This window comes from Carya illinoinensis, chromosome 8, assembly GCF_018687715.1.
Source record: "Carya illinoinensis cultivar Pawnee chromosome 8, C.illinoinensisPawnee_v1, whole genome shotgun sequence".
Classification (NCBI taxonomy): domain Eukaryota; kingdom Viridiplantae; phylum Streptophyta; class Magnoliopsida; order Fagales; family Juglandaceae; genus Carya; species Carya illinoinensis.
The window spans coordinates 12755878-12780574 of NC_056759.1; the positions used below are offsets into that span (position 1 = coordinate 12755878).

Below are 24697 nucleotides of genomic sequence, written 5' to 3' on the forward strand. Positions count from 1 at the left end.
CTTTCTGAAATGAATTATCTCAGAAAGAAGACTTCGGCAACACGTTAACAGATTTAAGTAAAAGATTACAAATTATTTTATTATGACAATATCAAGAGAAGATGATTAATAAGATAATAATGAACAGCTAGCACTTCTCACTTTTCCACCAAGTTTCTCTACATGAACATTGCTGTGAAATAATCCTAATTAAAGTAAAAACACCACCACCATAAAAGAAAAACTAACAAAATATACGAATAATCAACCCACTTGAGCAAACAATACAAAAGCAAAACTGAGAGAGAGAGAGAGAGAGAGAGAGAGAGAGAGAGAGAGATGACAGGTTGAGAAAAAAAAAATTGGCATGATCAATATACACTTACGGCAATTTATTATACTAGACTTACAAACTGTTTTCGAGAAGAAACAAGAGTAAATTTAAAGGCTATGGTTGATTAAACTTTTGGAAATTGAAGAATTCCTAACAAAAAAGGAAAAGGAGATTGATACAAACAACAGGAAAAAAAAAAAAAAAAATAGATGAAGAAGAAGAAGAAGAAAAAGAAAAACCTATATATAATACAATGGAGCAAGGACCAGCAATATAATTTCCACTAAATTATGAGTCCCTAATCTTGCCACACTTTAAAATGGCGAAAAATGATCTAGAGAACTGATATACACGAAGATACCTCCTCTACATGAAATAGCTTAAAGATGTCTTCTTCCTTGATCCACCTTCTCCATATAGGTCATTCCACTGCAGGAGTTCGTTCATATTTGTAGACTCTGATGACACACTTGCACACACCTGCATATTAAGATGTATGATATCGATGAGCTTGTCTTCAAGCTCCATAGAATATAGAGAATATCAACGACAATGGTGAGGCTGGTTATAACCCAAACTTACACCCTAACCCAGCCCAACTTGAGTTTCAATTTGTACAACTCAATCTGAGCTCAGCTTGTACAAAACTTCTCAAGGTCAGTTTGGGCTCAAACTAGCACATGATCCCAAGGTGGGCTGAGTTAATTTTTGGAATCCAAGAGGTAACTTGAACAAATGATACTTGAAAATCATTGAAAAACTAGAACTACAGCAAATACCAAAGAGCTAGAAAGATATAAAACTATAATTGATATACCTCAAATACCAAACAAAAACCATAACACGTATGTAAGACATAAAACTCATTTACCTCTACCATACTTCTCCCACTCAGTGTGAGACTTAGTTTTAATGAACCAAGCCACATTGGGGCTTATACTTCAAAATGACTATTCAATAATACAGTTGCAACCCCTTGAAATCATTATAAAGAGCACAAACTTCTCCCTCACAAACAATGTAGGATCCCATTCACCACTTCCATATACTCAATTTAGGGCATTACACTCTATCCCCTTTAAACTTTGATATCTTCGTCAGGTTATTCCATCACATGGCACGACTTAAGCCCACTCTTCTTATCAAAATTGTCACTGATACCATTTGAAATGACCACAGAAGGTCCAAGCCACATATAGGCATGTACTCCAAAAAGTCAAGGTTGTAAATGGAACCCTTTCTGAATCATTAATGGCAAAAACTTCTCCCTCCAAAGTGGGATCCCCATTCACCATTTTTCTATATATGATCCGAGGTACTACATTAGTCGAGTGTTATAATCACCTTCACACAAATCCCCAACATTTTTTTTAAGGCCTATGTCACAATGAGTGATTAGCACCACATGATATTACCAGGTTGGTCTAATAATACCATTTGTAAAGATCCAAGGAAGCCCAAACCACATCTGAGCCAAAACTCGTAAAAATATTAGTGAAGGTTGCAATTGGTGTTCTTCAGAATTATTATAAAGCCCACTTTCACATATTAAGGAACCAACGTGGGACTTGCACTCAATGCACCTTAACACCTCCCACTTCATGTTGGACTTAGTGGATTGTTACATGACTAACTAGAGCCAAAAACATTTCCACTTGATGTTGGACTTAGTGGAGTGTTACATAAGAGTGCCTAGAACAACAGACATTGGCAAAATTGTCAACAAGACACAAGTGCAAATTTTAACATATGGTGATTGTGGTCTAATCATCCAATGTAATATAAGCAGAGGGAAAAAACAGAGAACAAAAAATCATTATTATTTCTTAAAACTGCTCAACTGAAGGGGTCAAAACGAACTTTCAAAGTTTTTGATTAAAAAATACATCTTACCTGCTCATGTGCATATTTAAAATCCTCCATCTTCAGAGGACGAACGTCGGCACTACTATGCAATGCAGGTAAAGGTTTGTTCTCTGCCAAGGCCGCATTCTTTTCCTGGAATATAAATAAAAGATCAATGAATATTTATATGCATAACCTCAAACAAGATATAGAATATGATCGATAAACAAGAACACCAACAGCAAAGGGTTAAACAATGATTTCAACCAAAATAGCACCAGATATAAATATCACCAGCTACGAAAGAGATCTAAAAAGAGTACTACTGACAAAGATGGGGATAGATTAGAAGAGGTAAGAATAATTATCAAACCCAACCATTTAATAGTAATTCCACCAAAAAATAGCTATCAAGACACTGCAGACAAAAGCCAAGGAAAAAAAGCATTGTTTAGATTAATGGTAGCATTTTAGAAGCTATAGGGCTTTCCATAATGAAAAATCACTAGAATTAAAGGAATTTTGTAGTTTATAAACTATTTCACTGCTTCAAGTGTTCTTTTAAACCCCTGGGGGTTTGGCTCAAGTGGTAAAGGCCCTGGTCTTGGTGGTATACTCCCTCTAGGTCCAAGGTTCGAATTCCACTAGGTGCAAACAATCTCTAGAGGCCATCGGACTAGAGGATTTTCCCCTTAAATTATCCAATGTGCACTTGCAGAAAACTCGTTACCAAGAACTTGTGCACTCTCGAGATTAGTGGGGAAGCTATTCCTGGACACCCAATGCCAATAAAAAAAAAGGTGTTTTGTCCTTGTCCAAGGGGTATCTAGTTGCCAGCCCCTTGACTTTTGCCTCCATGAAATCTCTTCCATCAAGATCACCCTCTCAAGTTCTCTTAAGCAATAATACTTTTCCTCAAGGTCTCCTAATCCAAAAGATCTCACACTCCGCCCTATTCTGCAAACCTTGCAACTCCTCAAATAAAGACTCCTTTCAACTGTCCACATTCCCAAAGACTTGCTCATTCCAAGTCTTCAAATCCTTTTTCGAAGCCTTTTTAATTTGCTTGCCAATATAAAACTTGGGGTACCCTGATGGTAAGATGACCAACAACATTGTTCACCATGTCCACAAAATAATCGGCCTTGAGCCATATGTTTTCGAATTTGAAATATCTTTGACCCCATGAATACCTCCACCATTCAAAAGAATGGGAAAATGATTTGAGCAAGTCCGAGAAAGTCTCTTCCAATACATCTCTAGAAAGTGGGCCTCCAAAACTGATTGTTGGACCAAGTAAATGCACCCCTTGCAAGAGTTACATCCAAGAGATCTAACTCAGATAAACTCCAAGAACTCCCCTATAGCTTAAATGAGACTAGATTCCCCCAATTTCTCACTCAGAAAGCAAGTAATGTTAAAGTGCCCTCCTATACAGCAAGGAACATCCCACCAACTATGCAAACCACCTATCTCTTCCCACAAAAGTCTTCTACTACTATCTGAATTTGGGCCATATATTCCTGCTAGAGTCACCCTCAAACCCATCTTACACTTTTCTAAAATGACAAGCCACCAAATACTCCCCTATAGTCTCCACCACCCTCATATCCCCCACCGCCCGACGCCCCTTTAGAGGCAAGAACTGCCCATTTGATATGTGAAAAATCCCATAAACTTCTAATAATACTTCAGCCAGGCCATCTCAGTTTAGTTTCCTACAAACATAAGAATATCTACCTTCCAAAGCCTCAACAAATTGTTGATACAAAGGCGCTTAATGAGAGAGATCATTACGCCCCTGAACATTCTAGGATAAGATATTGGGTCTCATAAAAAAAAATTTGTCACTCTACCCTTAGATCTTCTTTGGCTTACGCTTCCTTCAAATCATAATTAATGGAACCTGTCTTTTGCTGACAGACAGCAAACAGCGAACCGACTCAATGCCTATGAGCAAAGCCCGAAATTGTTCTCCAAACCCCTCACATGAGATACCAACAAAATCTTGAATCTCTCTCCCCTTACTGACAGACAGCAAACAGCGACCCGACTCAATGCCTATGAGCAAAGCCCGAAATTGTTCTCCAAACCCCTCACATGAGATACCAACAAAATCTTGAATCTCTCTCCCCTTACTGACTAGGCACCCATTCCAATGGTGAACCTACCATGTCAACATGCGGAGGTAGGGAGCAAAAAGGAACTGGATCAGAGACCTCCCTCCCTTGCTGCCCCCAAGATTCGATACATTCTCCATTCCATAGAACCATCTGCATATCCTCTGACATCTGGACTTTCCCTCACCCCCTATGTTTTTCCTCTTCGTGCTCACAGGAAGATAAAACAACAGCTTGCACCAACTCACCTCCATCCTCAGGAGAAGTCAGATGCATCAACATGTTCACTTCCACCTCAGTATTTTCACTCTCCATCACATCCCCCTGAGAACACCTTTCAACAGCTGAGTAAGCGACATCAATGCTTTAGTAGCACCCAGTGAACAAAAATTGCCTTCACCGGCAACACTGGAAGGTAAGTCCCGTGATTTCCTGACAACATTATCCCTTGCAGCAGAAGACTTCGATGTCAGGGCACTACGAAGAGACCACGAGGTGTAATTAACAAAACTAAATTGTGCATTGTATAAATACTACCCCTAAGGGTTGGCTCAAGTGGTAAAAGCCTTGGTCTTGGTGGTAGGGGTGTAATCAGACCCGCCCAAGGGGCCACGGGCCTCCCGGTTTTTTTTTTTTTTTGGGGGGGGTTGTCATGAACTGAAAACTCCAATCCACCCTTTTTGCTGGACCAAACCAGACCGATTACCCCTATAGACCGAACTAAACCGTTAGCTATCAGTCCAATTCGATCCATCAACATTCTTTTCTTTTCATTTTTTGGCAGAAATTAATACAAAAATTTAATTGAATTAGCAAAATTAAAATTAAGTGAGCTCTTTAATGTAGATTATGTAACTAATTCATTAAAAAATAATTAATTATAATTATATTTATGATGTAAATAGTTACTAACTTAGTACTTTAGTATTCATAATGGTCTATATTAAAATTCTAACGTTTTATATATGGTTAATGAATAGTAAATAATTTCATTATCCATAGATTATTCATGCTTACTTGAAACTTAAATAATTTCATTGCCCATAAATTATTCATGCTTACTTGCAACTTAAGTTTCTTAAAAAGAAAAAAAAAATATCTAATTACTTTAATTAGGTGTAAATAGTAAAGTATATATTTACATATAATAACATATATTATTATATGATATATCATATGATATATTAGTGAATTGATAGCATATATAATTTTACATTTTATATGGTCAATGGTGATAGATTATTACATCATTAACTAATATAACTACCATATAAAATAAAATCTTATATATATAAATATTATATGTAAACATTCCGGTTCAATTAGGTCTGGTCCAAAACAAACCACACCTCGGGACCAAACTGAACCAAATTTCTCATACACCAAGGACCAAGATCGACCAACATGATCTTCGGTTCGGTCAGTTTTTCCGGTCTGGTCTGGTCCAATCGATTTCTCTAGTCCAAGCCGCAAATCTTTCAGCCCTAGTTGGTGGCATGCTCCCTCCAAGTTTAAGATTCAAATCATCTTGGGTGCAAACAATTTCTAAGGGCCATGGACTAGGGGAGCTTCCCTTTAATTACCTGAAATGCACTTGCAAAACTCCTTGCTGAGGGCCTATGCACCCCCAAAATTAGTCAAGACTATGTTCTCAAACATCTGGTGCCAATCAAAAAAATTTCTTCAAAGCCAAATCTACCCAACAAGCACAAAGAACTACCAACTGATACGATCATATGCCTTCTCAGGCTACATTTGTTTCGATTTAAAATGAGGAAGGTAGGAAAATGTGTTCAAATGAAAATATTTTTTTGGAAGAATTACTGATTTTCTGATGTTTGGTTGACACCTTGAAAATTCTATGGAAAAGAATTTATGGTGTTTGGTTGCATTGAAAACCATGACTATATTTATGACTATATAATAATAATTTTGATTCATAATACTAACATCCTCAAGAAAAATAGAAAATCAATCTAATAATTCTTAATATTATTTATTCGCAATGGTAAAAAAAATTTATATTCACTGTAAATGCAGAGTGAAGGAATAGAGAGAGAGCATGTAAGGGAGAAAATATCAAATTTAATCATCTTTACGATTATTTGTCATAGTAAAATTCTTTCAGCAAAATATTCTCTTTTATTTGAGTGAAAAAAACTATTTATTCCCTGCATGGAGAAAAACACGTAAAGCAAGGAGTGGAAAACGACTTTACTGACAGGAGAGCGGTCACTCACTTCCCACCTCATGCACATGATATTCCCATTGAGCCACTAGCCATTTTCCATAAACCACTCTTTTACGCCCTTTCAAAACAGGCCAAGAGAAGAAAATGTTTTCCCAGAAAATATTTCAGCTGAAACAAACACAGCCTCAATATCAACTTCTTAAAACATACACAGTCTCTGGGCCCCAGTTGACAATAAGGACAGAATCTAGCGTTTGTCTACCTCTGACAAATGCTTTCTAGGGCTTCAAAATGATCTTCTCTATCACCTTATGCAGATTATTAGGAAGAAATTTAGAGATTATCTTGTAAACCCTGCTCACTAAACCAATAGGTTTATAACCTTCAACATCCACAGCCTATTATCTAGTGTTTGTCTACCTCTAACAAATGCTTTCTAGGGCTTCAATGATTAGGGCTGTAAATAATTCGGTCTGGACTAGCAAAACCACCAGAGTAAAATTTTCGATCCGAACCGGACCAGACCGAATTCTAGACCGGTCGGGTTCTGTCCCAAAATATGTGGACCAATGAAATTCAGTCCAGTCCCGGGGTCTACAAATTTTGGACCAGACCAAACCCCTATATATATTGTTTAAAAATATTTTTAATAATTTAATATATATTTTTATATAGTAATTATATAAGTTAATAATGTAATTTTCATATGACTTATTATCATTGACCATATAAAATATAAAATAATATATGCTATCAATTAATAATAAATCATAAATCATGTGATAATTTTTCATTATATGTAAATAGTTAATACATCATACATTCATACATACTCTACTATTTATACCTAATTAAAATAATTAGGTTTTTTTTTTAAATACCTAAGTTGCAAGCAAGCATGAATAAACTATGTACAACGAAATTATTTGATATTCATTAACCATATATAAAATGTATGACATTATTAATAATGATGCATACTAAAGAGTAAAGTCTAAGTAAGTAGTAACTATAAACATCGTAAATATAATTATGGTAAAATATTTTTTAATGAGTTAGTAACATAATCCACATTAATAATTCACTTAATTTTAATTTAGTAATTTAAATAATATTTTTCTTAATTTATTTGAAAAAATAAATAAATAAAATAATAAAATAATTAGGCCAGACCGAACAGACTGACCAGACCGATAGCTACTGGTTCGATCCAGCCTGGTCCAAGGAAAATGATGACCGACACCGGACCGGACCGATTTACACCCCATCATCTTCTCTACCACCATATGCAGCCTATTAGCAAGAACACTAAAGATTATCTTGCAAACCTCGCTTACCAAACCAATAGGTTTGTAATCTTCAACATCCACAACCCACTTTTTATTTGGGTATAAGACTGATGAAGGCAGCATTAAGCCTTTTTTCACTCTTACAATGGACATGAAAATCATAAAGAATCAACATAAGATCTTATTTTATTGCATCCTAGCATACTTGAAAGAAAGCCATAGAGAAACCATTCGGCCCAGTGCCTTCTCATTGTTCAAAGCTTCAACACTTTTAACAACCTCTATCCCCTCTCCCTCAAAAGGCCTCTCAAGCCCCAAGGACGACTCCTTCCCAACAGATTCAAAAGCTAGGCCATCCAACTTTGGCATCTAAGAAATTGATCAAAGAATATTCAATCATAGAACTGCGCGATATGACTCCTAATCTAAGTTTTATCAATAGAGATTGAGACATCCTATCAATATTACCCAGGAGGGGGTAGTATTAACATTTCTCATTTATTGTTTGCAGATGACCCCCTAATTTTCTGTGAAGCGAACCAACTCCAAGTTAGAGTACTGAAGGCACTCCTACTTTGCTTTGAGGTAGCGTCAGGCTTGAAAGTGAATCTGGACAAATCAGAGATGGTGCCTATTGGCGGTGTTCAGCGTCTAAGACACTTGGCGAATACTTTGGGGTGTAAGACTGCTACACTCCCCATGACATATCTAGGCCTTCCGTTGGGAGCCCCCTCGAGAGCAGTTGCGTTATGGGATACAATGATTGAGAGAGTAGAGCGACGTTTAGCAGGTTGGAAGAGAATGTACTTATCAAAAGGGGGTCGGGTAACGCTAATAAAGAGTACCCTATCTAACCTCCCAACATATTTTCTTTCCCTATTCCCTATTCCAGCAAGGGTGGCACTTCGTATTGAGAAATTACAACGGGACTTCTTGTGGGGCGGAATAGGAGAGGAGTTCAAGTTTCATCTAGTCAGGTGGGAACAAGTTTGTAAGCCCATCTTGAGTAGGGGGTTGGGCATTAGAAAACTGAGAATCTTTAATCAGGCGCTACTTGGAAAGTGGTTGTGGAGATACCATAGAGAACCAGAAGCTCTCTGGAAGTTGGTGATTGAAAATAAGTATGGAGAATTTTGGGGTGGTTGGTGTTCTAAGGAAGTGCGAGGGGCTCATGGCGTGGGATTGTGGAAACATATTAGACAGGGATGGGAGGTTTTCTCTCACTATACGAGGCTTCGTTTAGGAGAGGGAAACAGGATCAAATTCTGGTATGACACCTGGTGTGGTAATTGTGCGTTTAAGGATTTATTCCCGACATTATTTTTGGTTGCAAGCGACAGAGAAATCAGTGGCGGAAGTCATGGTGATCATGGGGGAGCAAATCCAGTGGAATATCAGTTTTAGCAGGGCTGCTCAAGATTGGGAAATGGACACTTTTGAAGCCTTTTTCAGCCTCTTGTACTCAACCAAACCAAGTGTTCAGCTTCTAGATTCATTGTGGTGGGTACCGTCAGGAAAAGGTATGTTTTCAGTCCGTGTTTTCTACAAGGCTCTAACACAAGGGCAACTCTCACAGTTTCCTTCGAAAAAGCTTTGGAAACACAAGACGCCCCTCAAAGCGGCTTTCTTTGTGTGGTCCACTTCTTTGGGCAAGATCCTCACAACGGATAATTTGAGAAAACGAAGGGTGATCATCGTAGATTGGTGTTGCATGTGCAAGAAGGGGGGAGAATCTGTTGACCATCTTTTATTACACTGTGAGGTAGCTCGAGGGTTATTGAACGAGGTTTTCTGTAGACTAGACTTGGGTTGGGTTATGCCGGAATCAGTTGTGGCGGTTCTTGCTAGCTGGACAAGTCTGAGGGGCAACAACTAGATTAAGGCAATTTGGAAGATGATCCCGATATGCATTATGTGGTGTGTTTGGCAAGAGCGCAATGATCGGACATTCGAGGATAAAGAGAGATCAATGGAGGAGCTGAAAGTCTTCTTTTTTAGAACTCTCTGTACTTGGGCTATTAGTTTTAATGGCCAGAATTTACATGAGTTTCTTATTTCTTTCGATCCTACGTAGTGTAGGACATTCTTTGTACTGAACGTGGCATTTTGCCTATTCTTTTGAATATATCTTCTTACTTTTCTCAAAAAAAAAAAAAAAAAAAGAGATTGAGACATCAATTAAAAGCATATTAATTGAATTGTTTCTCTGATTCAAGTTCGCACTAGATGGAAAAACTTTAGGCACCTATCACCTTCTCCTAATCAAAGAGCACCTGGCATCTGCCACCGGCACACCTCCTCTGATAATGTAGCCCGCTACATGTTTATTACTTGGTTATGGCTAGTCTTTTCTTTGACAGATAAAGTCTCACTTCTTCCACGCTGTCAAAAACCTGCAGCTCTTCTATTAAAGACTTTATCTGATACTCTACACTGCCAAAAGTCTGGTCATTCCTAAGCTTTAAGTCCCCTTTCAAAGCCTTAAGTTTCTAGGTTGAAATGGAACTTGGGGAACTTTGGAAAAGGAACAGGCTGCTGTATATTCTCCCACGTGGATTTCGATCTTCAACAACAACCTTCTGTCTCAAATCAGCAATAATCCACCAATCCAATTGGTGGCGCACCCCAATAGGCTTTGAACTCATCTTCTAGAAATCAACTCCAGCTTGGCCTCCTCCAAACAATCCACTTTCGAAAGAGGTATTTTATACCAAGGTGCTTGTCAGCATCGTTCAGCCCTCTAACATTCCAAGAAATCAATTTAGGCTTCATAAAGAAACAAAAGTCACCCACCCCTCAACTTTTCTACGGCTAGAACAGCCATCTCTAGATTCATAATTTATAGATGAGGAAATTCTTTTCAATTCTCTGTTCTCTTTTACACCTTTTCTGGAGGTAGAACCCAACCTCTGATAGGAGTGACTTGCTTCGATATCTTTTTTTTTTTTTTTTTTTTTTTTTTTTTGATTGGTAATCAAGAAGAGTGGCTTGCTTCGATATCAATAAGCAACACCATAAGTTGATCTTCAAACTCCTCACAGAGAGACACGCACAACATTTTTTTCATTATTTTGTGATAAACATGCGCTTTGGTTATCACTTCTGATCTACTTTTTCAAAATAGGATCATTCGAGATAAGATTCTGATGGAAGAAACTTCTACACAATTTGTGAAATCTTAAGACCAGCTTACAAGTATGCTGTGGACTTAAATTTTTGATGAATAACAATTTTATTAAGACAAGTAGCAAGGCAAAGCCCAAGTACACAGGACGTATACAAATACTTAACCTAGTTACAAGTCCAGAACTAGAAAAAGAAACAAAAAAATCTTGGACACTAGTTCCATTAAAGACAATGGCTGAAGCCTACAAAAATAAGGTATATATATGCTCTAACTGGAGAGAGTAACAAAAATTTATTCTAGTAATAAATCTTAGAGGGCATCCATGTGGAATAGACAACATTATACTGGTCAATTGTACAGTTCATTCCAAGTAGATATAATACCATATTGAGAGGGAGGAAGCATGCTTTCCTCTTGTTGACAAAGGGCAATGGGAAAGTAGAATACAATTTACACCAATTTATACCAAATAGAAAATTAACCTTTGGCAAATTGTGAGCTTCTTATGCACTCATTGAAAGCTGATGCAAGGTCTCATATATGAAAGAAGCCCACCAAAAATAAAAGGCCATCAAAATTAAAATAACACATCCCAGGAAATTATCAAACTAACCTTCTTTTCCTTCCCCAAAATTTCTCTAATGGGACAATGTGCCGCAGTCACACATAGATTCTACAACCAGAAATGTAAAACAGATTAACCCAAAATCTAATAAATTAATTAATAATTCAGCTAATCCAGATGACAGAAAGCAGATAACAAAGATAAAATAAGGAAAACCTTTAGGTCACTCCCGGAATAACCATCAGTCATATTTGCAATTGTTTCCAGATCAACATCAGGTGACAGCTCTTCTTTCGCTAAAATGACTCCAAGAATTTTTTCTCTGTTTGAGGCATCTGGAAGATTGACCATCAATCTGCAAATGATAATGGTATATAGGAACTGAATGATACTTGTTTTAAGCCAAATAAAATGGAACAAAGTGACAACGTGAGAAAAAATGGTGGAACAAAGTGATGACAAGCACAATTTGTTTACCTCCGGGGAAGCCTCCTAATAACAGCCTCGTCAAGGTCAAAAGGCCTATTGGTAGCAGCAAGTACCAGCACACGCTCCTTATCCTTTGTACGCAGACCATCCCAATTCACCATAAACTCATTCTTCATTTTACGCATAGCCTCATGCTCTCCAGGATTTTCCCGTCTCCCTAGCATGCTATCAACCTGCAAAAAAATTGAATGTACGAATTTTTTGGAGTGTGAGAGAGGAGGAATCAACAGGAAATTCTGAGGGATATGGCAATCCACCCCCCACTCCCAGGAGATAAAAGGGGCTGGAATTTGGAATAAACTAACTACATCAAATATAAAAGTCGATGCATTCAACCGACCTCATCAACAAAAACAACACTAGGAGCAATTTTACTTGCTAGAGAAAAAACTGCTTTAACATACTTCTCCCCTTCGCCAAACCACTGCAAGCAATAGAGACATCATTAAGTTCAAAAGAAGCTAAAAAGGTGATTGCAGATGCCATTCCTATATGCAAAAATACCTTTGAAGTAATGCTTGACATTGATATGTTGATAAAGTTTGCACCGGCCTCAGTTGCAACTGCCTTGGCAAGCATTGTTTTCCCAGTACCAGGAGGCCCAAAGAGTAATATTCCCTTGCAAGGCTGTAAAATGAGTGTCCATATTAAAAAGTTGAATGTATTAAGATATAAAATAAACCACACAAGATCACCCCCCCCCCCCCCCGGCGGGGGGCGGAAAAATAAAAAAATCCAAAACAGACGTGTGCATGGGAAAATAAAGGTAGGAGAAACTAGTGAAAAAAAAAAATAAGTACAGCTTCTCACCTTAGTCAGCTGTCCTTTACAAAACAATTCAGGCCTCTGAAGAGGAAGCATCACCAATTCCTTCAGAGTATCCTTTACATTTTCTAAAGCCCCAATATTATCAAATGTAACCCCAATGTCACTTGGTGGAATAACATCGGCAAGAAGTTTCTTCTCAAATTCATTCTCAGTGACCACATCCTGAGAGATTTTGAGTTTAAACTGAATCAAATCTCAAACAAATAGGAGTATATTTAATTCTCAAAAATGAATGGGAGAGGTGGCAATCAAATCTGTGATCAAAAAGTAGATGCCAACTTTACCTTAAGTGATTTCTTCAGGCTCTTGTTTTCATTTTGAATGCTCTGCAAAATGTTCAGCCCATACTTAATGCTGCAAATAAACCATCACGAATAATGTTAACACGGGACAACAGAGAGATGAACCATATTTAACTAATTAATTATGAACTTTAAAAGCAACAATAACCACAATTAGAAACACTAGGGTTACCTCTCAGAAGAAATCACAAGTTTAGCATCTTTGACTGACACTTCAGAATGATGCATAAATTGGCTACTTAGAGCCCATCCTACTATTTTCTCCACACCTATCATAAGAATATTTGAAGGAAAAATGATGGTACAAGTTTATATCAATGTAAAAATCACGGCATGATTCCGGAAAACAAAATTGAGACCAGGGATTCATACTTTCAGTAGTAAGAGCTTGATCTTTAATACACAAAGTTTCAAGGTCAGGGCACTCCAAACCAATTCGGTTGAGAACCTAAAACCAAAAGGTAATTTGTAAATATCCAAAACTAACACTAAGTCAACCAGACTTTTTTTTTTATATAGGTGAAACAAATTATACAAGACAATATAATTTATAAATCAAAATGAAAAACCAATAGAAAATGATAATTAAGTAATCTGATCGATATAAACACCCAGGAATTTCCAGGAAATATAAGTTTTAAGAATTTCCAAAGCTGATGAGGACGTAACCTAAGATTTATAAACATGTAAATAAGAAGGCACACACTAACCACCTCAGATATTATTCATAGATGGATGTCTAATTCCGACTAGGCCCAAATTATGCAACAAATGTACACGTCGTAATGCGCTACTCAGTCATAATGTCCAAGGTTCTATAAAGAATACTAGGATAAGCCTGGATTCTTCTTCTAGGCAGAAATAGCTATCAGCATATAGTAATATTGTGAGAAAGTAAGATCCCCAAACAACACAATCAGGTGATACTCACTAAACGAATGCTGACAATATTTGATTGAGCTTTCAGAGTTTCAACATCACGCTCCAACTGTTGCTTCCAGTCCGAAAGTAAAGTTTCATCCTGTCAGAAAGAACAGAAATATAAGATGCTTCAGAAAATATCAGCAGCAGCATTGTGGCATAAATGAAGGTGGGCTCAATACCTGAGGCAGCTGTATCATCACTTTGTTGGGAAAAAGTCGAGTGAGTTGCTTCATTGTTTTTGGGGTTTCTTTGCTCCTATCATGCAGTCTACCAAAGTTATCCTGGACACGAAGCAATAGCAACATTACTTGGATCAACATCGACTAGTAACTGCACTGATGTGCATCTGTGCAAGTGCATGTACATCTTCGTTCATTTTTATGTGCGTGCACGCATGAGAGAGGGAGAGAGAGAATCATATAGCAAATGGAATTTTAAAATCTGATGGCAAATTATATACACAATAGACAAGTTTTCTTTTGCTGAAGTGGAGCCTCAACAAGGCAGGATCCGTCAGACCTACCTACCCATAGGAGTAAACGCTAGACACACGATTTCGCTTGCCAAAACCACGTATCGGGAAATTCAGGGAAACTCTGAGCACAAAATCAAACCCTAGAAGGTCCAAGTCTACAGCTCATCCCAAGCCCTTCCTTTGACCACAGTAGATGAGATTACATTATAGACAAGATTACTATTCCATAAGCAGAGCATTGACCCAAAATCAGGTCAGTGGCTACCTTGCCACCATGGCACTTAACCAAAGGTCATGTCATATGATCTTCTCCTTGGGCAACGGCGAATCAGTAGATCACCTTCTTCTTCATTGCGAAGCAGTCAAGGTATTATGGGACGAGATCTTCTTGAGACTTGGTATCGCATGGGTCATGCCTAAAAGAGTGAGAGATCTTCTGTCTTGTTGGCAAGGGATTAGGGGCAATTGTCAGATCGCTGCTGTATGGAAAATGGTACCCCTATGTTTAATGTGGTGCACATGGACTGAAAGAAATGGCCGATGTTTTGAGGATAAGGAACGCTCTCCGGACAGATTTAGGGATTTTTTCTTTCACACTTTGTTGCTTTGGGCTTCTTCTATTGCATGGAATGGAACAAGTCTCGATGTTTTGTACGCTACTATTAGTAGCATGTAGTGGGGTATCTAGGCACTTCTATGTATACTACCTGTGTACTTGGGCTTTGCCTATTTACATGGATCAATAAACTTTTTACTTATCAAAAAAAATAAATAAAGGCCAGTGGCATGTCACTGCCATGACTCGCACCTAGCTAAGGATATATCACACCACCTGCCATGACTCACGGTGTCTAAATATTTGGCATTTTTTATGACTGACATCTCTATGTCCATGAAATAACATGACGCGAGTCCTTGTTCACAAAATCATAGCAAGTGATGCTACAACCCAACTACCACATGCATACACATCATAATTATTCATATCCCCCAATAAATGCGTAAGCATAAAACATTCAGAAAGCAAACAATATCAGGCACACACTCAAAGAGCAAAGGCATATGTAGAACCGCAATGCCTCATTTCTATCCATAGTGCACATGCACACAACTCCACGATCAGAACTTACACCAAACACAGTGCATATCTATGCAACATACTTAATAAAGCCAATCGATTGAACATTCGATGCTCGTGGCAGTTCCATATTAGATCCTTACAGGGCCAACTCCTGTAGCCTAGTCCATGACCATCCAGATATCCAAACAACTCCTAGGATGCATTAAGCCATCGTCGAAATTGTCTTGCTGTAACAGCTCCTGAGAAGCATTACCCACATCTGCAAACCTCAAGAAGACTAGACAATTTGAAACTTCCTTATAATCACTTATAAAGCAGAGTTTCACCTAGTGAGTAGATAATGTGGGACATAGCACCTATGACTACCGTTATAACCTATCCACTCTATGTGAGCCAGCTTGTCAAGTTTATGCCATGATTCCATAAGGCAATCACACAGTAGACGCATGACAGCATACATGCTTTACCACATCAAAAGAACATGCTGAATGCTGTTACCAGACCAAGATACATGAATCAAACCTCTAATATGAAGAACTTGTCATAGCTTCATCAGTATACTGCCCCAAACAGCCTCTGAATCATGATTTCATGCATATTAGACATGTCATAATACAAGGACATACATACACAAACTTTATCCATGAAAGTCAAAGCAAGTTATGGTCACATGATGCTGTCTATGTTACAGCATCAAGGAAAACCAAAAAAGAAAAAAAGGCTTTAGCTGCGTAATGCATACCCGAGACCCTGGAGACCAAGTTTGCCAATTTTCATGAATTCCTCTCGTAAGAGTAAACCCTAGAACAATGCTTCTAATCATATATTAGTATACATGTTTTCATCACATCAAGAAATCAAAATTCAGAGGTTTTACCAGCTGTGTAACCGAGAACCCTAGTGAATTGATAGATTTATATTAGACCATGGAACATTCACTTTGACGCACACCATTATGCATGCTTCAGAACACCATGAGACCAAAAAAGCTTATTTTTTTTTATCAGTAATAATAAATTTTTTTGACAAGTAAATAGACATAGCCCAAGTACACAGTAAATATACAAGAGAAAACACCTAAATACAAGCTACGAACTAGAATAGGCTAAAAGCAAATCAAGAAGATTTATCTCCATTCAATACAATAACCTTAGCCCAAATACACAAAGTACAAAAGAAGAACTCTCTAAGTTCTCCCATCGAGTGTTCTCTATCTTCAAAACATCGCCCATTCCTTTCCAACCACAAGCACCACATCAAAAATGACGGAATCATCTTCCATATTGCAACAATGCGATGACTGCCCTTAAAACCTTGCCAACATGATAAAAAGATCAACCACTTGCTTAGGTATCACCCAAGCAATACCCGCCCTACCAAAATCTCATCCCACAAAGTCTTAGCCACCTCACAACGAAGAAATGGTTAACAGATTCACCGTCTTTTTTTACACACGAAGCACCAATCCACAACAAATAATCCACACTTTCTCAAATTATCAGCGGTCAAGATTTTTCCAAAGGACGCCAACCAACAGAAAAATGCAACTTTACTAGGCACCTTAGATCTCCAAATGCTCTTCTAAGGGAATTTATAGGCACAATGATAAGTTAATGCCTTTTAAAAGGAGCTAACTGAAAATCTCAAGATCCTACCCTAGAGACCAAAAAGTCAAGTGTAGGATCTGCCCTTACACCCATGAAAAGCCATAGTTTTATCCATCACAAGACAGTCATGAAAAACCTGATAGAAACTTTTCTAGAACCAAAATTTCTTTTCATGTTAGGCATGATTATGGTCAAACAGCATGGGTACACAAAAATGACATATGATAAACCCTTGGCACAGCACATACATTCATGACCAGACATGTTACAAAGAAGGGGGTGCTGACAGCAAGCCCAGACAGCCTTGACTATGTTTTCTCCATAGTTTGTAACACCCCAATGGAAGGTCCAAGTCACATGGCCTATACTTCAAACAAACTAGTCAATGATACAATTGGAGCCCCATTAAAACCATTATAAAGAGCAAAAACTTCTTCCTAAGCAATGTGGAATCCCATACACCACCTACCCTTATCACTTATCATATGAGGTATCACATAGTTAAACATGTACCATGAACAAGAACATGCACATATGAAGACACAAATAAGTGGAGCACTCACCCATAATGTCCCAATCATACATATCACCCATGCCAATGTGCACTTAAATGAGAGAACCCGAATCTCCCGATCATACATGAAAAATGACAACACTGAAAAATTATGCAACTAAAGGAGATGCCAAGTATGCACTGTTATGCATGAGAACAATTTTATAACACTCATTAGAATCAAATATAATTACATGCTTTGGAAATAAACACAAACGATAAAAAATAGACTTTGAATTAAAATCTATACATACATAGATAAGTTAGTGACGACCTTTATAAGCTAGAAAGCACACCTAAGACACCCAAACAAATGCACATTGAAGCACACATCCACACACATGCTACAAAGTGGGAAAAAATGCAAAAGAAATTGCAGAGGTCAGCATACCGGAAAGGCAAGATCAAGCAAAGCTGTCTGGTTGCTTCCAAACTTTGTGAATAGAAGTCCACCAGGATGGGACTGGAAACACAATTTCCAACATCAAGTAGGAACAGTAATTCAGCAGTAGGCCATATATAAATCTTGGACGATATAATTAATACCCTACAATTACAAACAAACCAACAGAATGAAACAATCAATTTCTTACCTTCTCCTTACGACTGTCCAGCTGGGTATGGGAGCCAATTATCACAACATTCTCCAGCAAATTTTCAAGCTTGTTCTTTAAGACTGTATATGAATCTGAGCTACCCACCAAAGCCTTTTCTATGTCTTTCATGTACAATATTAACGGGCTGACTTTACTTTCTTTTGATGCAACCTACAAGCATGAGACACCTTAAACCTGGATTCTAAAACAACACCACCACTTGGACCACTAAAGGTTGGGAAGTACCTCAAAGAGTTCATTAATAGCAAGCTTGTCAATGTCATCACCTCCAAAACCATCTAAGCGTTGTAAACTATTGGCTGCAGATTACAGCACAAGTCACACAAGATAACAGAAAACCGGGGCACATGGAAAGCCAGAATACAAAATAAAAGAATCACCAGAACAAAAGAAGCCATGATCATCTTCACAGAGGCCACCAAGATTGTTTCCATCCGGAATTGATTTATCAAATCTGACCCCAATTTTTGAATTACCATTTTCTTCAAAAGCAAGAACAACTTTGCCTCGAGAACCAGTTGTTGGTCCCCTGCTTAAGCATATAAAAAATTTAAAAAAAAAAAAAAAAAAAGAGAGAGAATAAATCTTAAACAAGAATTTAAGGTGTTTTAGATAGGACACCACTAACTTCACATCAAACATACTTAAGTTATGGGTATAACTAAATAATAAGAGATCATTAGTCATTCTCTCAACACAAGAATTAGTAACATATCACTACCTTTTGTGCAAGCACTGGAGTTTAATTCAACTCAGTTAAATGGATACAAAATTCCAATCACTTTGTTCGAACAATGTTTGCAAAATGATTTTCGGCTTTGCACCAATATGAATAGAATTCTAGTACTAAACTGGTTCTGCACAGTGAAATATACTAGATTTACTTGATATCAAAAGTTCGTTAGGCAAATCAGCACATTTCTGTGCAAAATCCAACAAAATCTTTAAAGTACAAAGTCTCAAAAGCATTTAACTCTAGCACCTTAATGATTCAAAAAAAGGAACCTTTTTTATGTAAGTACGTAATGGGTGAAACAAGACCTTCATCCCACATCAATCCTAATATGCCAATAAATGGTATTTGATACCATATATCATATCATGCAGAAACAATACCTTAATGGACCATTTTGCAGTGGCGAAACTCCAGAAGGTAATGTACCCACAAATTTTACTCTATCACCTGTAAATTTTACATAACTCAGTTATAGAGTATCAGTGAGTATACTAAATAAAGCAATACAGAACCATAAATAATCATAACAACCAAGCAAAAGGATAATCAAGTGTCCATATGTTAGGTACAGTAAACTGGGGGAAGGAATGACATGCCTGCTTTGAGTGTAGTGCTTTTTGATGATGCAGTGGATGCTTCCTGCTTCGGCATAGCCTGAGAGCTTAATGTGGAACCACCTGTGATATTGGCCTCAACGCTAGAAGTTGGTTTCTTATGCTGAAACCCAGCAGCCTGTGCAGCTCGTTTCACAAAAATTGATGCACGTTCAGTCCTAAAAGCCTCTTTCATGGAATCAGAATCTTTGGGTGTTGGTCCCTAAATTTATTTGCAATGATACAAAAAAGGGAGGAAATAAGGTAAGATGCCTATAAAACTGCAAAATTGGAGTTCAACCTAGAGAATCTAATTCATTGTCCAAAATGTCAAAAAGGCTGCAGTTGGGAGAATTTGTGGCTTAAACACAGTAATAAAAATCCTAAAAAATAAAGTAGATGAGTGTCTGTGACGAAATTAAAAAAAAAAAAATTATACAAAGACATCAAAAGGAAGCTTACGCCAGGCAACAGGAGAGAATCAACAATTAATAGTCTAGCACCAAAATGTTTGGCAAGTGCCTTTGCCAAAGTTTCTTGATATATCTCCGAACCTATAAAAATTCAATTAAAAATGTCTCATCCAGGATCAGGAAGGGAAAACAACAAAACGCCCAAAAATCAGAAGCATATCAACATAGAAATGGCAGCACTACCTGCAGGACCAGATAGTAATATGCGTGCGGACACAGTAGGTAGGTCTGAGGCGTATTTAACAAATTTCTTACACTTCAAATGAACATATGCTGAAGCAATCAAAACATCCTTGGTTGTGTCACTGTAACATCAGCAAATCCAAACAAGATAAGCCTCCAATATCCATAAGAATGTGAATCATGTATGGGATATATCAGTATGGATCAAACAAGGAAATATAGGAGTCAGGGGCTTTTTTTCTTTTTGTGTAGTTTCCTACACATGGAATGCACAAAGCACTGCCAAATAAACCAAAGAATCAAGTAATTTTCCAATGAGATCAAAAGTAATTAAAAGTTCAAAGCACAGTTTTGTACCTCAAGTAATATGGGAAACTGTCAAACGAAACTTCAATCTTGTCAGGATTGAGAATTCCTAGTTGTAATCTATCTTTATATGCTTGCCTCCTAGCCGATATCAAAATTGATGGAGAATCAAAATCCTTACGGAGTTCTCTCATTTCCCTTCGCTCATCAAGCCTTTTAGAGATGCTGCCACTTAAATCAAATTCTGAAGAAGACGAACCAGCAAGCATCCGCAAGAGCGGCCTCAATTCATAATTTGCTGCAGGGGCCTTTCCAATGATTGCGTCCATAAAAGGATCCAATCCGAGACTAGCAAGATTGGGATTTTCATTGGCAGCATCAGGGGATGGGACAACATTTTTCTTTCTAGACGAAATACCAGCAAGACCATTGTCATTAGCGCTATCCTTCATGTCAATACCTGGGGTATGGCCATCTGATCCTCCACAGCCCGAAGGTAGTATGGACATCTCAGTGTCCTGCTCCACATTCTCACCAGTTTTCGCAGGTGCCTGAAGTAAGGATAACTCTTTTGGAAGATTTGACAAAGATGCTAAAATTGATGCTCCGGCAACAGCTGAGGGGTCCCCAGATCTTGCCTCAATATGAATCCCCTTCATTGGAGCACTATGTGCTTCTAATATGCTTACAGGAGTAGTTAAATTATCACTGGTGAGCTGTTGAAAGATCTGATTTCATGTTAAGGAATATGTATAACGTCTGTAGGGGGAATAAAAATATCACATGATTGCATCACACAATTGTACAAAGCAACCATATAAAAAACAACATGAGGATTTCTTCTTTATTTTGTAGGTGTTCAAAATAACTACAAACTGAACTACATTACTCACAGCAGGCTGCTCCATAAATATTTGGAGGAAAAATAAAGGATACATAAGCATGTTTTCCAGAAGGAGTGAAGATCAACTCATCACCTCCACTTAGAATGACACTAGAATTTTTTCTATAAATCTTGCCATTTACTTGCACAGCACCTTTGCGCCCTGTGATTTCCAGTAATGTAACAGATGAACCTTCACGCTATCCAAAATTAAGACTAACATCAGTACAATAACAAGCCATCATGAAATGAATTAAAAGCAAGTTCCTTGCACTGTAAAGAGAACTAACCTCTATATGCCTCAATCTGCACAAATTATCACTAATGGATGGGTCTTCAAGTAACAAATTGCATCGATTGCCTTGACCAACAGTGAAGGTGGCATCACGCATTTCCCGGTGAGGGTTCTGAAAAACCAAACGGCAGATTAGTTCAACAACAATATAACATCGATATCAAGTTTAGATTCCAACCTCCCTCACGAGAAGAGACGAACAAAAAAATCAACCCCTCAATTTCCTAGCAAACTGGAAAGAAATATCACACCAAAATAAATACAAGAATTGAAAACAATTTAGCAGATTTTGACTCCATGGGTCATTTTGGAATCAAATACAGAATCCATGTATCTTAAGGCAAGAAAAAAAAAATCTAGCACAAAGAGGGCACGGGAAGAGAGAAACTACCATATATATAATTTTATTTGATAAGTATATATATAATTTTCAAAGCATCTACTTAGCTGATATTAAGCCACATCAAGCCACTACCTTAATAAATTTTATCATTTAAATATTTCAAAAGTTTAGAAGTCCAAAAATTTCTAAGCATTTTATTATTTATCCATTTTGAGCCCTTAACGTTGCTCTGCCCAGAGACCCTTCAATTTTATTATTATTCTCCTAATGAGCCTTCAATTTTCACTCGTCAATACTATTCTGCCATTTATTTTTTATCGGTAAACTACTCTGCCATTTATTGTTGATCGGTAAACTATTCTGCCGTTTATTACCTTCTCTTCTCCAATTGAAATCCGAGCCTTTCATTAATGCCATAAAAGGGAATATTATGCTACAGAAATCTGAGCTACTAGGATTAAGATGGAACCTCTTCATGCTTTAGCTAATTGGTATCTAAAGAATGTATTGCCTGTACTACAAAAGTTGGTAACTTCTCAAGCCTTTATTAGATATAGGGTGATAAAAATCTCTGATGTAAGGATTCTGTTCGTAATATCTCTAGTTTCACGAACTAATTTACAGATTTGTTCAACTAGATTCATCTCTTCACCCCAGTTATTATCCACACAGTCAGACAACCCAAAAATTGAAACACTGAAGAGATTACACTTACATATATATATATATATATTAGAGGGAGGTTACCTCGTGAAAGAATAAAGGTGATTGCAAAGATTAATCAGATCATTACCGGATTCCACAGAAAATAAGGGGGGAAATCAGTAGAAAAGATAAAAAATTCTTGATAGAAAAATAAAATAGAATAAATACAATTCTCGGAAAGAGAAATCATTCAAAATACAGATAAGAATAAATGACACGTGTTTTTCATGCAAAAGATCTTTAAGAAACTGGGAGCAGATATCACTAGAACCACTGAGAAAGAAGTAAAACCCGCCTGAGAGCACTGGGATATAAGCTTTCCCCACGCAATTTCCGAACTCGATTTTGTCAGCTTTGTCCCGCGCTTCTTTGCCCGTAGCGCCATACCGGCCGCCTTCGAGTTCTCGGCATCCACGGAAGCTCCACCTGAATCCGCCACCAACCCCAGAACAGAAAAGAAAATAATCAAACCCAAAACCCAAATGCGCAATTGAACAAAACCCAGATATCAAACACACCAAAAAGCACATGCAAAAGCTAAAGCTTCGAAGTTATTCACCTAAAGACAGCGGCGACACCAAGACCTCACCTTGGACATCGAAATCCGCACATTCATCCGCGTCGCATGCGCCAGCGGGCTTCGGCGAGCCGGTGTTCAGCAGATCAGGGGATTGTAGCTCCGTCTCTCCAGGTTCAAACCCGGATTCCTTTACCGGGCCCAAATCCTCCGCCGATGGAGCACTCCCAACATCATTGGTTGACGAGGACGCCTCGGACACCTACAGTTTCAGAGCACGATCATTCCAAACAAAAAAAAAAAAAAAATCCAAACCCCAACCCCCCCACCCATCAAAGCCAGCTATAAATCTTTACAAATATTGCATACGTAGAATAAAACTCAAACATATACAAAACCCAGAAATCTCATACACCCCGTATGCACCACATATATATATAATATAACTGTAAAAGGAGAAATAAAGAGGGTGCCTTGGATCGTTTGGTGGTGGTGGGAGGAGGGGAGGAGAGGGCGCGTTTGGAAGAGGAGGAGCTGCGTCTGGTTTCAACCATGGTTTTGTTGGGGCGGATGCTCTCTGATCCGAACAAAGTCTTGGACGGAGAGAGAGAGAGAGAGAGAGAGAGAGAGAGAGAGGTGTGGGTGTCAATGATTGTTGAATAAGATCAGTCGGAGGGTTTTTCCTGTGTTCTGTTGGCTTTTATAGCTTTCTTCATTTCTCTTTTTTAACATATAGACGTTATACGAAGCGGTGGGACTTTGGAGGTAGGAAAGGACTGTTTGGTTTGTTTGGAAACCAGGGTTACCAAATTCACTTCTTACTCTTTTTTTTTTATTTTTTAATTCTTTATATTTTTTCTCTTTTGAAAAGTATTAGAATTGTGATTTCCTATTTTTATGAGGTTTGTTGAATGTCCAAGGTGACCACGGATTTCAATTTACAATTTTTGAAAAATTAGAAATGTGGCCTTACAAAATATAACATATACACACATAAACACATAAATATAAGAAATAATATTTTACAATCGTAAAATATATAAAGTTATACAATATATTTTAAAAAATTACGTATTTTACAATTATATTAAATATTATTTAATAAAATTCAAAAGACAATCCTACCACTGAACATTGTGGAGATCCCTGTACATAGCCTCCACCTACTACTCACTGTCATCCTCCCTATTTCAGCAACTCAAATTTGTGGAAATTACATGGCAGATGTTCCCCAATATCACCATGTTTCTCTATGCCTGCAATCTAGAGGCAATTGGACCAGGTTAGTTAATAAAAAGTTACGGTTTTATTCGTTTGGTTATACAGTTCAGATAAGA

At 37.6% G+C, this 24697-nt stretch overlaps 1 protein-coding gene across 2 annotated transcripts; it reads right to left on the bottom strand.

Moving 5' to 3' along the window:
• Positions 1-341: 341 nt before the first annotated feature.
• LOC122318130 lies at positions 342-24057 on the bottom strand. 2 transcript variants are annotated; one of them, XM_043135299.1, is made up of 27 exons: positions 23834-24057; positions 23403-23622; positions 23139-23269; positions 21791-21907; positions 21554-21700; positions 20669-21345; positions 20312-20433; positions 20118-20209; positions 19659-19878; positions 19443-19509; positions 18707-18855; positions 18552-18625; positions 18303-18476; positions 18101-18172; positions 14173-14274; positions 14001-14090; positions 13442-13517; positions 13242-13338; positions 13052-13121; positions 12750-12929; positions 12444-12566; positions 12280-12363; positions 11928-12112; positions 11667-11805; positions 11499-11558; positions 2207-2311; positions 342-793 (listed from the first exon to the last, which is right to left on the bottom strand). In XM_043135299.1, the coding sequence occupies exons 1-27, from the start codon at positions 23912-23914 to the stop codon at positions 680-682; spliced, it is 3768 nt and encodes a 1255-aa protein (XP_042991233.1). In that variant the 5' UTR covers positions 23915-24057; the 3' UTR covers positions 342-679. The 2 variants fall into 2 exon arrangements, with proteins under 2 accessions (XP_042991233.1, XP_042991234.1); XM_043135300.1 differs by having other exon boundaries at positions 23433-23622; positions 23834-24056.
• Positions 24058-24697: the final 640 nt, after the last annotated feature.